This window comes from Oreochromis niloticus, unplaced genomic scaffold (assembly GCF_001858045.2).
Source record: "Oreochromis niloticus isolate F11D_XX unplaced genomic scaffold, O_niloticus_UMD_NMBU tig00001534_pilon, whole genome shotgun sequence".
Lineage (NCBI taxonomy): Eukaryota > Metazoa > Chordata > Actinopteri > Cichliformes > Cichlidae > Oreochromis > Oreochromis niloticus.
In genome coordinates, this window is record NW_020327404.1 from 50,902 (window position 1) to 65,567 (window position 14,666).

The window sequence follows — 14,666 nt, forward strand, 5'->3', positions numbered from 1 at the left end:
AGGGAGGGACTGCAGAGGTCAATGATGAACATGAGGTCAGACAGATTGAAACAGCATCCAGGAAACCAGACAGACCAGAAACAACCATCAGACAAGAAGACATCTTTAAAGCCTCACCTGGAAGAGATGAACCAATCAGAACAGTGCTGACAAAGGGAGTGGGTGGCATTGGGAAAACAGTCTTAACACAGAAATACATCCTGGACTGGGCTGAAGACAAAGCCAACCAGGACATCCAGTTCATATTTCCATTCACTTTCAGAGAGCTGAATGTGCTGAAAGAGGAAAAGTTCAGCTTGGTGGAACTTGTTCATCACTTCTTTACTGAAACCAAAGAAGCAGGAATCTGCAGCTTTGAAGACTTCCAGGTTGTGTTCATCTTTGATGGTCTGGATGAGTGTCGACTTCCTCTGGACTTCCACAAAACTACAATCCTAACTGACCCTAGAAAGTCCACCTCAGTGGATGTGCTGCTGATAAACCTCATCAGGGGGAAACTGCTTCCCTCTGCTCACCTCTGGATAACCACACGACCTGCAGCTGCCAATCAGATCCCCCCTGAGTGTGTTGGCATGGTGACAGAGGTCAGAGGGTTCACTGACCCACAGAAGGAGGAGTACTTCAGGAAGAGATTCAGAGATGAGGAGCAGGCCAGCAGGATCATCTCCCACATCAAGACATCACGAAGCCTCCACATCATGTGCCACATCCCAGTCTTCTGCTGGATCACTGCTACAGTTCTGGAGGATGTGCTGAAAACCAGAGAGGGAGGACAGCTGCCCAAGACCCTGACTGAGATGTACATCCACTTCCTGGTGGTTCAGGCCAAAGTGAAGAAGGTCAAGTATGATGGAGGAGCTGAGACAGATCCACACTGGAGTCCAGAGAGCAGGAAGATGATGGAGTCTCTGGGAAAACTGGCTTTTGATCAGCTGCAGAAAGGAAACCTGATCTTCTATGAATCAGACCTGACAGAGGGTGGCATCGATATCAGAGCAGCCTCAGTGTACTCAGGAGTGTTCACACAGATCTTTAAAGAGGAGAGAGGACTGTACCAGGACAAGGTGTTCTGCTTCATCCATCTGAGTGTTCAGGAGTTTCTGGCTGCTCTTCATGTCCATCTGACCTTCATCAACTCTGGACTCAATCTGCTGGAAGAACAACAAACAACCTCGATGTTGTCTAAGTTAATTAACAAACCAAACCTACAATCTCTCCACCAGAGTGCTGTGAACAAGGCCTTACAGAGTCCAAATGGACACCTGGACTTGTTACTCCGCTTCCTCCTGGGTCTTTCACTGCACACCAATCAGACTCTCCTACGAGGTCTTCTGACACAGACAGGAAGTAGCTCACTGACCAATCAGGAAACAGTCCAACACATCAAAAAGAAGCTCAGTAAGAATCTGTCTGCAGAGAAAAGCATCAATCTGTTCCACTGTCTGAATGAACTGAATGATTGTTCTCTAGTGGAGGAGATCCAACAGTCCCTGAGATCAGGAAGTCTCTCCACAGATAAACTGTCTCCTGCTCAGTGGTCAACTCTGGTCTTCATCTTACTGTCATCAGAAAAAGATCTGGATGTGTTTGACCTGAAGAAATACTCTGCTTCAGAGGAGGCTCTTCTGAGGCTGCTGCCAGTGGTCAAAGCCTCCAACAAAGCTCTGTAAGTAAATAGGTGTTTGTACCTTTATGTCTTAAAATGCTGAATGTTCTTGATAGGAAACTAGGTGCATGTCATTGAAAACAATCTACACATACACAGAAATTTTAGGCCCTGTTTTCTTTACAGAATTGTTTTAATGTAACCTTTACTGAATTCTCTGGGGTCCAAGATAATTAATTGGCCGTTTTTCACTACTTTTGATTTCTCCTTCATATTTCACCTTTAATAACTTTTTATCCATTTTATTTATTACTTTATTTGCTTTGTTTGGTATCATTCCTTTCAGTACAATTTCACGTCTTAGCTTTTTAATTATTTTTAAGTTATTCTTTCATTTTGATATACTGTATTAACACAATTGATGTAAAATCACACAAATATTATAAAATGAGAGTAAGAAAATGTCAAAACCACAATCGTGTTTAGTTATCTACTGTCATAATTTAAAATTCAAATAGAAATTCTTAATGTCAAAAACATATGCACAAATTTTGCAAATAGTAATGTTACATAGAACTATTTACATACAAATGCAGCCAATACCCACGGCATTTTTTGTACAATCATTTAAACTACAATTAAAGTTATAAAACAACTGGATTTTACAATAAGATCCCACACAAATTATTTGGGCCACTCCAAATAACATTTTTTGTCTACAACAAGATAGAGCAGCATTAAAACCTGCAAACCTAACAGCACTCCTGTTTTCCACCTGGAGACAGCGTTTATATTGTATCTGCATTTGGTGGCTTTTTTGCAGCAACTGTGACGTTCACTAGTGCCGTTGTTGTTTTGACACACAAAACAAAACCAAACAAAAACACAACTTTATTACACACTAACTACACAAGGCAACAAACTAACTGCACACGCCAAACACACTAAACATCACAAACATCCCTTTTTGAAAAAAAAACCCCCTTGGGAATATTTTCTTTACCATAACTCTGGTTTTACATGCTCCATCAACACAATTTTAAAAACTGGTATATGGTTTGAAGTCTGCAGTTTCAACACAATTTGAATGGAGATAGCATTGCTGCATGTTGTTGCTATCTCATGTGATTTTGACATGCCGACACATCCATTCACCTCAGAGGGTTACTTAATTTAAAGGCTTTTAGAGAAATTTGTTATAAATTAAGGAACAGAGCATCAAATTTAACATGTATTTACTTGCAAGGGAGCAAAAGCAGACACACAGAAAAGTCTTTGTGAGTGCTCGACAGGGCAGTCCTGCTGAATCTTTTTTTACCTTTCTTTTGTCATATGAACCAACACACACTCTTTTTCTGGGAACACATATGGTAGACCTATACATTCCTCAAAAGAAAACATACCCATTTTGTCATTTCCCTCATGTTTATGGGGCGATCGTTGATCAAGAGTTGGGAGTTCGCCTTGTAATCTGAAGGTTGCCGGTTCGAGCCCCGGCTCGGACAGTCTCGGTTGTTGTGTCCTTGGGCAAGACACTTCACCCGTTGCCTACTGGTGGTGGTCAGAGGGCCCGGTGGCGCCAGTGTCCGGCAGCCTCGCCTCTGTCAGTGCGCCCCAGGGTGGCTGTGGCTACAATGTAGCTTGCCATCACCAGTGTATGAATGTGTGTGTGAATGGGTGAATGACTGGATATGTAAAGCGCTTTGGGGTCCTTAGGGACTAGTAAAAGCGCTATATAAATACAGGCCATTTACCACTTACCATTTATGTTACACTCTAGTATTTACAGAATGCAGTGTAAAGTGTTTTTCCACTAACATTAGGTTTATTTCTCTTCTTTCTGGGTTTTCAACATGATCGCCAATATTGTGTTACAGTTCATCTTAAGCAGGGAATGCAGCAGCATCTGAAGGCCGACAGCGGGTCCACTGCAACTGCAATAGAGAGAAAAAGATATGAAAGATATGGACATGATTCAGGTCAGGAGCATGCAAGAAACTATGAGGGGAAAAACATGAATATGGAAGATGAGCATGACCTGTGCTGAATCATTAAATACTTGAGCTTGACATGACATGGTGGGAGAAAAACAGATGACCTGACAAAGACTAATTGAAAAGACACACAAGCTGTGTCCCAATTGCTAGGTTGCATCCTTCAGAGGCCACATTTGAAGGCTGGTTATGTCACAGCCAGGCAATGAAGGCTGTTCCAATTCGAAGGCTGCGCCAAATGCTGCTGATAAATGCGTCTTTCATTTCCCTGGATTTGAAGGATGGGTTGGGTGCATCCTTTGTGGTGGAATCTATCCCAGAATTCATAGCACGGCCCAGCCAATTCCAGTTTCCAACAATCGTGGCAGCTACTTAGTTTTAATATTACTCTTTCTGGGTCACAAAATAAACTTTTAAGATATTTTCAGGTGAGAATGTAGCTGGGTAAACTTCAAATATCTTCTCAGTTTATCAAGACATCACATATTTACAAAAGTGCTCTGACATTTTCGGAGATGTTCATTAGCCCACCAGCTCAATAGCTGACTGGGAGGTCAAGGCTCACTAGACCCGGCTAGAACAACAGACTCCCGGCATATAGTTTTCAGACCCCCCCACGGTCTTTCACTACTTGGGTTAAACATGATATATAAGTGACTTAGATAACTTCTAAATATTATTGTTTGGTTTAATTCAGTGTTTGAATTGTTCCTGAGTAAATCGGTTTGGCTGAGTTTATTAAACTGTGCCGAGACAGCTGGTGACACAGTTCTGAAGGCTAGACCATCCCATTTCACAGCCCCGCAATTCTGGCCTTCTTGGTCTCTGGCCTAACAATAAGGACACAGCTATAGTTTAAATACACTGATCGATAATGAAGAAAGTAGAAACACCTGGGAAGACACAGCTGAAACAAATGAACATGATGCCACACAGGAAGAGTAAAGCTAAGCACCATAGACCATAGAAACGCAAGACCTCCAAAATAAAACAGGAAACATGGAAAGACATAAACATGGCAACACGGAGGATAAGAAAATACTTATAAATCTGGAGTTTTAGAAGAAACAAAACTAGAATGAAACAGAACTCAATCCCAACTAATAGTGGCAACACAAGAATTTACACACAAATACAAAAAAAACTCAAAACTGCTGGGTCACAGACCCAGCCCCTGACAGTTGAACTCAGCCTCACTGGTACAGTCTATCCATATACAGTGAGGGACATAACTATTTGAACACCCTGCAATTTTGCAAGTTCTCCCACTTAGAAATAATGGAGGGTCTGAAATTCACATTGTAGGTGCATTTCCACTGTGAAAGACAGCATTTAAAAGACAATTCAGGAAATCACATTGTATGATTTTTAACAAATTTTGGGGTTTTTGGGGGGTTGTCTTTTGGGTTGCTGTCTCATAGCATTGTGCATACCTTCTGAAGGACAGTGTAGCACTTGTCATTCCCATCACCACCACCCGTTCACTCACCTGCCTGGCACTGCCCCAGGAGCTCATTGTGCCACCCCTTCTGGGAGAGCATCCTCACACAGAACATGACACCGTGGTTTGGGAACAGCTGTGTGAAGGACCAAAAAGCTCTCCAGAGAGTGATCCGTACAGCAGAACGCTGCTGCAGGATTGCTCTGCCCCCGCTTCAGCAAACCTACGCCAGGAGATGCCGGACTAGAGCAGCGCAGATACTGAAGGACCCTTCCCATCCTGGCAACAAACTGTTCCAACTTCTACGATCTGGTAGAAGGTTCCGCATCATCCGGGCAAGGACAGAGAGACTCAAGAGGAGCTTCTATCCCCAAGCCATCCGAGCCCGGGCCCAGTATGTGAAATAAATGAGGACTTTGAACTGTATCTAGCAACAGTGATCACAGATGTTAGAATGAGCAAAGTGTCCAACAGTATAGTATGTCACTACAAGCAGGTACTGAACTAGTATCACTAAGAGTATCACTGATTTCCATTTAGAAATGTAATTGTTTTTTACTGCTCTCATAGGCACCCAAACCCTTATACAGGAAGTTTGGTTTGGCTCTTTGTAGATTGAGTTCAAATTCCTGATCGTAAAAGTCTTAGTAGATAATGCAGGGTTCTGGAACCAATGTGGGTGAGGGAACTCGCCCAGCCTTCTTCAGGAATCCATTCAACAGGGAGACTGTGAAATGGATAACTTCTAAATGTTATCCATTTGGAGACTGACCAAGAATGCCTCCAATTTAGTTTTAATTTTCCCATTTTTGATGTTTAAAATAAGATAATAGCAATTCTAGTCAATCCTAAAACAACATTAAATGTTGCCTAATGTAGCAACTCCTCACTGTACCATTAATACACTTTAATCCAGCCTTTTTGTTTTTGTCTGTGTTCTTTATTTCTAGAATGAGTAGCTGTTTTCTCTCAGAGAGAAGCTGTGAAGCTCTGTCCTCAGTTCTCAGCTCACAGCCTTTGAGTCTGAAAGAACTGGACCTGAGTAACAACAACCTGCGAGATTCAGGAGTGAAGCTTCTGTCTGCTGCACTCCAGAGTCAAGATTCCACAGTTAAAACTCTGAGGTAAGATCAAATGATTTTTTTCTTCATCAAACGACATAACCAATTAAAAGGAGTAGCTAATAAATGAGAGCTTCATGTATTTGATTTTGAATCTTATTATTTTTCATTGTTTCTAAATTACAGTAAATTGCCACATTTCTAATGTGTTCAAAATTATGTGACAGCAAATTCCAATCAGTCCCGTGTCAGCATTAAATACTGTGAAATCTATAGTCGTGGCCAAAAGTTTTGAGAATGACACAAATATTGGTTTTCACAAAGTTTGCTGCTAAACTGCTTTTAGATCTTTGTTTCAGTTATTTCTGTGATGTACTGAAATATAATGACTAGCACTTCATACATTTCAAAGGCTTTTATTGACAATTACATGACATACAAAGAGTCAGTATTTGCAGTGTTGGCCCTTCTTTTTCAAGACCCCTGCAATTCGACTGGGCATGCTCTCAATCAACTTCTGGGCCAAATTCTGACTGATAGCAACCCATTCTGTCATAATCATGATGGTAGCGCTCACCTTTTCTTCTCCGGACAAGCCTTTTTCATGATGCCCCAAACAATCGGAAAGAGGGTTCATCGGAGAATAAGACTTTGCCCCAGTCCTCAGCAGTCCATTCACCATACTTTCTGCAGAAGATCAATCTGTCCCTGAGGGGTTTTTTTGAGAGAAGTGGCTTCTTTGCAGCCCTTCTTGACACCAGCCCATCTTCCAAAAGTCTTCGCCTCACTGTGCATGCAGATGCACTCACACCTGCCTGCTGCCGTTCCTGAGCAAGCTCCTCACTGGTGGCACTCCGATCCCGCAGCTGAATCCTCTCTAGGAGACGATCCTGGCGCTTGCTGGACTTTCTTGGACGCCCTGAAGCCTTCTTAGCAAGAACTGAACCTCTTTCCTTGAAGTTCTTGATGATCCTATAAATTGTTGATTTAGGTGCAATCTTAGTAACCACAATATCCTTGCCTACGAAGCCATTTTTATGCAACACAATGATTGCTGCACGCGTTTCTTTGCAGGTCACCATGGTTAGCAATGGAAGAACAATGATTTCAAGCATCAGCCTCCTTTTAACATGTCAGTTCTGCCATTCTAACCCAATCAGCCTGACATAATGATCTCCAGCCTTGGCTCGTCAACATTCTCACCTGAGTTAACAAGACGATTACTGAAATGGTCTCAGCAGGTCCTTTAATGACAGCAATTAAAATAATAATAATAATAATAATAATAATAATAATAATACATTTTATTTAAAAATAGCGCCTTTCAAAGCACCCAAGGACACTGTACAACGAATAAAAACACAAAAACTGGAAATATACACAGTAATAAGAATAACAGATAAAAGTTAAGAGCATACAGAGGTTTAAACATAAGTAATTTTAAACAGATGAGTTTTGAGGGTGGACTTAAAAAGAGGGAATGAAGTAATATTTCTGAGGTCAGGGGGTAAGGAATTCCAAACTCGAGGGGCACAGCAACTAAAAGCCCTGCCCCCCATTGTAATCAGACGAGCGGAAGGAACAGAGAGAGAAAGAGAAGATGAAGATCTGAGGCACCGGGATGGGAGGTTCATCTGTACTAAATCAGAGAGGTATGGTGGAGAGAGAGAATGAATAGCCTTAATTGTATAAAGGATTATTTTAAAATGGATGCGAAATTTAACCGGGAGCCAGTGTAGCTGCTTCAGGATTGGGGAGATGTGGTGGGTAGAGGAAGTAATAATATGGGCAGCAGAGTTCTGGACACGTTGGAGCTTGTTAATAGATTTTTGTGTAAGGCCAAATAATAATGAATTACAGTAATCAGTCCGAGAGATGACAAGATTATGGACGAGAATGGCAGTGGCATGAGGAGTGAGGAAAGGGCGGAGGCGATTGATGTTACGGAGTCGAAAATATGCTGCACGTGTGACATTATTGATATGTGAATTAAAGGATAATGTGCTATCGAGAATGACACCCAAGCTTTTCACAGAGGGAGAGATAGGGACCAACGAGTTATTGATAGTGAGAGAGAAATCGTTAATTCTTGATAGCAATTGTTTAGTGCCGACCAGGAGAAGTTCTGATTTATTGCTGTTGAGTTTAAGGAAGTTGGAGGAGGACCAGGAATTGAGTTCAGCTAAGCAGAGGGTGAGGGAGGGTGGAGGAAGAGTAGAATCGGGTTTGGTAGAGAGGTAAAGCTGGGTGTCATCAGCATAGCAGTGGAACTGAATGTTATATTTACGAAAAATGTGTCAGAGTGGAAGAAGGTAAATGATGAAAAGGAGGGGCCCAAGGACAGATCCCTGGGGCACCCTAGTAGATAGAGGAGAAGGCTGAGAAGTGAAGGATTTTAACTGAATGAACTGAGTGCGGTCAGACAGGTATGATTTAAACCAGGCTAATGGAATATGAGAGAGACCAATAGAAGCTAATCTGCTAAGAAGAATGGGATGAGAGATGGTGTCAAAGGCTGCACTCAGATCAAGGAGAATAAGTATGGAGAGGAGACCAGAATCAGCTGCCATAAGAAGAAATGCAGTGGAAAGGTTATTTTGGGATCAAGTTAATTTTCATGGCAAAGAAGGACTATGAAATTCATCTGATCACTCTTCATAACATTCTGGAGTGTATGCAAATTGCTATTATAAAAACTTAAGCAGCAATTTTTCCAATTTCCAATATTTATGTAATTCTTAAAACTTTTGGCCACGACTGTAATAACTCCTCACTACACCATCGATATACAGTACTTTAATTTCAGTGATTCTGTTTTTCTCTTTGGGTTTTTTCTTTTTCAGACTTACCGTCTGTAACCTCTCAGAAAGAAGCTGTGAAGCTCTGTCCTCAGTTCTCAGCTCTCAGTCCTCTTGTCTGAAAGAGCTGGACCTGAGTGACAACAACCTGAAGAATTCAGGAGTGAAGATTCTTTCTGATGCAGTGAAGAGTCCACATTGTACACTGGAGACTCTAAGGTCAGGATTCACTCAGTATTCTTTATAGTTTGTATTACATTAACAAATTCAAAGTAAACGTTATATAATTGCCAAGTATATTAATAATTATTCATTTGAATTTGGTTCGATTATAAGACTCAATGGTTGGATTATTAGACTGAATTAAAATCTTTACTCTCTTAAGATTTTTTAACACTGCAAGGAATTCTGAAGTAATTTCTGATCATGTGATGTTCTTTAATATGCACCTTAGATTTAAATATTGTACTCCCTTCCTTCCTGTGATCAATACTCGCATATTTTAAAAGGTCTCTCGTTCTCGTTTGGCTCTCAGCGAAGGCGGTCGCACTTTTCTCCTCTCCTCTCCCTTATCTTCCCTGCTTAGCTTCTCATGTCCTTGTCTTGTCTCGTGCTTTTTTTTTCACTTTCCCTGGAACACTCTCTACAAGTCTGTTTCTAAAACCTAAAAGAGAATTATGAATTTGATCAACTGGTCTCTGAATGCAATTGACACGCTCTTCTCAACGAGAAGTCCCGGCTCGGGAGAGCCCGAGTGCCCTGGAGGCACTTTCCCTGCTGGATACACGATGGACGGGTGGCAGACATGGAGGGTCGTGTACCTGGCGGGACTGTCGATCGAGGACACTGAAGATATCTACCTATTCAGAACCATGATAACAGGTTTCTTGCTGATCGGAGTTGGCTTGGCCCTGGTTTATCGGAGAATTAAGAAAGCGGAACCGGCTATTCAAACCCCCGCTGGAAGACTGTTTACTTAGCCTGGCAGGGCGAAGGACACTGTCTCAGCTGAACTCTGGACACGCACACACATACACACACACTGATATGCACACACTCATCCCCCCTCCCTTTCCAAACGCCTTCGATGCTTGTTTCCTGCGGGGGAACACGGCGAGTCTGAGCCCGCGCTGGAATGGTAGCGCTGGGCAGGGCGGCTGCTGTGTTCACTTCAGATTACTCCTCACCCCCCACCCAACCTCTTGTACTTTCCCATTGTAATGTACATTTCAGTGTTTTTTTCTGTAATGCTACCGATCTCCGACTTGTATCCCCATGTAATGTCTGTGTTGTGTGTGTAAGTTCGGGGGGGGGGGGTCCCATTTCACTGCAGGGCAACCTGCATGTGGCAAATAAAGCTTGGATTGATTGATTGATTGATTGATTGATCTAATCTCAAAGCTGTGTTGAAAAACTGAGTCACACATATCTCTATATATAGTCTCTATATCTAGGCTGGATTTTTTCTGATTTATTTTTATCAGGCTGTTTTAAAAACCTCCTGAAAGTGTACTGATTGGTGCTAGAGAGCAAATTTCTCCCATGTTAGTTTTATGTTATTGGCTCCCTGTTGAATTGAGAGTAAAATTACTCTGCTCATATATAAAGCCCTGAATATTCAGGTTCCAAGAAATACTAAAGACCTCAAATTACCATATTATCCTAAAAAAGCCCTTGGTTGCATTGATCTGCACTACAACATCACAGTGACTTGTTTTTTAGGCTCACCATCAATGTTCAAATAGCCACCGGAGTATTCTGCATGTCATCACTGACATAACACAACAGAAGATATCAAAAGCAGTAGCAAAAACTTTGCCAGGTAGATTTTTGCAATACCTCTTCTCTATAATCTGTGAATCTCTGAGTTTCTGTACTGAAATATCAATAAAACTGTGGTAAAAACTGACAAGATTTGTTGTGTGTTAGTCAAAGGTGCGCAAAAGGCCAGAGTGACAGAAAATGGTCAGGAGGCTGTCACATTCTCTGCTTTTGAGATTAGACCTCATAAAATGTTCATAGATTGATTGTTGCTTTTTGTGTATGCAGTCTGTCACACTGTCTGATCAGAGAGGAAGGCTGTACTTATCTGGCCTCAGCTCTCAGCTCCAACCCCTCCCATCTGAGAGAGCTGGACCTCAGCTACAATCATCCAGGAGACTCAGTAATTGAGCTGCTGTCGGCTGGACTGAATGATCCAGGCTGGAGACTGGACACTCTCAGGTATGTAATAACCTAGGCATAAAGGAACCACAGACACTATGTCAACCTCACAGTCATTTGTTTATTTATCAAGCAGGGGCGTTCCCTACCAGATCTGGCCCTGCTCTCCAAAACTGAAGAGTTGACTGGTGGTCAAAACCCTGTCCACCCACTCTTAGATCATAACATTCCTCCCCCCTTAAACTGAAACTACTGTGTAGTTTAGTTACTAAATATAATTCCCATCTAAAAACTTAGCTTAATTAAAATGTAAAACAAGCCCTCCCAACAGCCATTACTCAGTTTCACAGTAACATACTTTCAGCCCCCCTTCTTTTTATTGTCAATCTGTCAGACACTCAGCTCTAATGCTTCTTTTTTATGACTATTATGGCACAACTCAATTTCCTTCCAATCATCAACTCAGTAGAAGACCTCCCTGTTGTGGACTGTGGTGTGATTCGGTAACTAAACAGAGCCATTTTTAACTTGGTTGCCAGTGTCTCTCCAGTACTCTTTTTCATGAGTTCTTTGAAAGTTTGCACTGCTTTTTCTGCTAACCCATTACATGCCTGGAGATATGGAGCAGAGGTGACGTGTGTAATGCCGTTCTTTGCCATGAACTCCTTAGTTTGTTCACTTACGAAATGCTGGGCATTGTCAGAGACCAGTATTTCAGGAAGGCCATGCGTGTTGAAACTCTTTCTTAAACAGTCTATGTTGCAGCTGATGGTCCTGGTGACATTTTTTGTCCTTTGCATTGTTTAATTTTAAACCATCTTCACTGTGTTCAGTGGAATATAGCAAAATTTGCCGTCGCTGCGACCGTCACAGCAGCCATAGCCTTGATCTGGTGATCTACACAGTAGCTACACACCAGGTGAACTATTGACCTGATATACAGCTGTGCACAGCTGCTAAGGAGTCAAAATGTATGACCGCATGGGAGGCGCACACTGGCGAGATATGGACAGAGGAAATTTGTGCTACTCATGTAGGTTGCTCATTTTGGCCGGTGACATTTTGGCCGGTTTACAGGTTAAAAAAATGAAAAAATCCTTTGCCTCTCGAGTGAGAAATCCGGGCTATGATTTCCCACAAGAAGTTTCACAACATCAGCAGGATGCTTTGCTTGACGGCATGATGATAAGATACCAATGGCTGCCTTCGGGATTTTGTGGTCGCACCACCTGCATATGCTGTTCGTCCAGACAGAGACCTGTGTGGATGAAAAACTCGTCCCATTCAGAGGCAGGTGCAGCTTCAGGCAGTACATGCCAAAAAAGCCGGCTAAATATAAAAAACCTACTTGTCATTATGTGTCAGTTACGCATGCATGCAGCCTTGCGCACATATATCATGTCTAAATATACGTAGGTTTTATGTTTTGGGGGTTTGTTTATTTTTGTTAGGTTGTTGGCACCTACTCCTGCACGAGGAGAATAAATCGGTGGCCATTGACCCTCTTCCACAACCTCCTTGACGTCTCATTTTACATGACTGTATTGTGGACATAAATCGAGCCATTCTTGCAGTAGGGGAAATGACATTTCTACATTGCCAACAACATAAATGTTGATGTTTATCCTTCTAAAATAAATGTTTTTCTGGTTCAAAGTAATCTTGTATTTTTATTTACATAATTTTTTTTATTTTATTTAAAAAACAACAACAAGGTAATAAGCATTTAGTGGTAGAAAAAAGTGAAAACATGATATACCATTGTATTATATTTACTGCCTCTGCAAAAAAAGAAAAATAGCAGATCAAAATGAATGTTGGTGGCAAGCTTTGTCACATTGAAAGGCCTAATTATAATAACAATCAAATATTACTTGTATTTTGTGGAAAATATTTACGTTTTTTGAGGGTTTTTTCGGCTAAAAAACAGTGCCCTTGTGTAAAGAAACTTGGATTTAAAGGGTTAAAACACGAAAATATATATACATATTACATATATATACATATATACAATATATATATATATATATATATATATATATATATATATATCATCTTTTTAAGTGGAAGAACTTGCAAAATTGGTGGCAACTTGGTGTATTTTTCTGCTCCCTCTAGCCCTGATATCATGTCCTCTATTCTTGGAATGGGGTATTGTTCTACAGGTGACACCTTGTTGACAATCAGTTTGTAGTCACCACAAATCCTGGCGCTGGAGTCTGGCTTTAGTATTGCACAATGGGCACGGCCCAGTCAGATAATTTCACTGGTGGGATTATTTTCTCCTCCAATAGTCTCTCCCGTCTTCTGCTTAGTTTTCTACCAGTTATTTTCTTTTATCAATTCACTGCAAAAAGCCAAAACATGTCCAAGAAGTGATACTTACCTCTTTAAATATTAAAGAGCCTTACTTATTCAAAGGGACAGGAAAGGTGATAGCAAGAAGTAAGACAAAAGAGACAAGATAGGAAAGAGGAGAGCTGGAAGGGGGGCACCTGATCTGGCATCCCACACCTCACCGCTGGATTGAGCTGTATGGTCTACCTCCCTGCTGCATCCCAGAAAATGGAAAAAGAGCAGAACATTTTTGCATTCCTCCGTTAGGTTTCATTACCATGATGTTAACTACACAGCCTCCAGGAGGCCCTAAAACAGCTGTATAAGTCAACAAGGGTTATGGATTATCACTGTAAAAATTCTAGTGTTAGGTTTTCTACCCTTTTGACGCCCTCTGCTGAGGCAGGCCCACCACAGGTTGATCAGTTCTGGGCGTGTGTCTCACAGTTAGCTTACTGCCTTAGCTGCCCAAGTAATTTAAGCCCTCTTCAGCCATAGCCAGTGACTGGTCCTCTCAGCAGTGTTAGCTAATTCTCTTATAGCCTGGCGTTGCGCCTGTCCTCTGATTCCAATTTCTCTAAGCAGTTTTGCAGTGCAGGGGTTTTGTACTGGCAACAAAACCCCTGCACTCCACTTCCACCGGGTTCACCTTGATCTTCCAGCATCTGTCCTCTGCCTCAGCTGCCAAGTTGGCATGCCGCAGCTTCTTATGCTCAAATGCTTCTTCAATTGCTTCCTCCCATGTAACCGTCAGCTCAATGACATACGCAAGCTTTCAGGAGTTAGACCAAAGGCCGAGGTCTGGTTGCAGATTAGTTGTTATGATCTCTGTGGGAAAAACAAGCCTCTGATCCAGGTCCACTTGCATCTGCCAGTCCCTGGCGACCTTCAGCGGGACCTGGTCCAGGTTAAAGGGCTAGTCCTCAGCTTGTCCCCCTCCTGGATAAATGCTGATGAGTACTGATGCCCTTCTTGGTTTGTGAAAGGCTGAGTGTTGATGGATTTCCTCTTATACTCACCTTTCTCAGCTAGATACCTGAGGACCTGGTTGTGTCTCCATGTGAATCTGCCTTGAGTAAGGCTAGTCCTACAACCAACCAACATGTGCTTGAGTGCTGCTGGGATTGTACACAGCTGCAGATTGTTAAGGTTCAAAATATTAAGGAGGGATATAGGAGGTAAAATCCAAATAACAACACTGGTCCAGGAAGATTAAGTCAAACGATGATTTTAATGAACACGCGTGGTGAGCTCTACACTGCAACA

The 14,666-nt window shown here is 41.9% G+C and overlaps 1 protein-coding gene across 1 annotated transcript; it reads left to right on the forward strand.

Moving 5' to 3' along the window:
* The first annotated feature begins 4,833 nt into the window (after positions 1-4,833).
* Positions 4,834-14,364, forward strand: LOC112844775 (ribonuclease inhibitor-like). Its single transcript, XM_025904418.1, has 5 exons — positions 4,834-5,435; positions 5,992-6,165; positions 8,946-9,119; positions 10,950-11,082; positions 14,155-14,364. The coding sequence occupies exons 1-5, from the start codon at positions 5,155-5,157 to the stop codon at positions 14,362-14,364; spliced, it is 972 nt and encodes a 323-aa protein (XP_025760203.1). The 5' UTR covers positions 4,834-5,154.
* Positions 14,365-14,666: the final 302 nt, after the last annotated feature.

Excerpts from the sequence above, each read along its gene's own strand:
- LOC112844775 (XM_025904418.1), top strand. The coding sequence starts at position 5,155 with ATGACACCGTGGTTTGGGAACAGCTGTGTGAAGGACCAAAAAGCTCTC. Across the intron at positions 6,166-8,945 it reads TCCACAGTTAAAACTCTGAG|ACTTACCGTCTGTAACCTCT; the intron begins GTAAGATCAAAT and ends TTTCTTTTTCAG. Across the intron at positions 11,083-14,154 it reads CAGTAATTGAGCTGCTGTCG|CTCAATGACATACGCAAGCT; the intron begins GCTGGACTGAAT and ends TGTAACCGTCAG.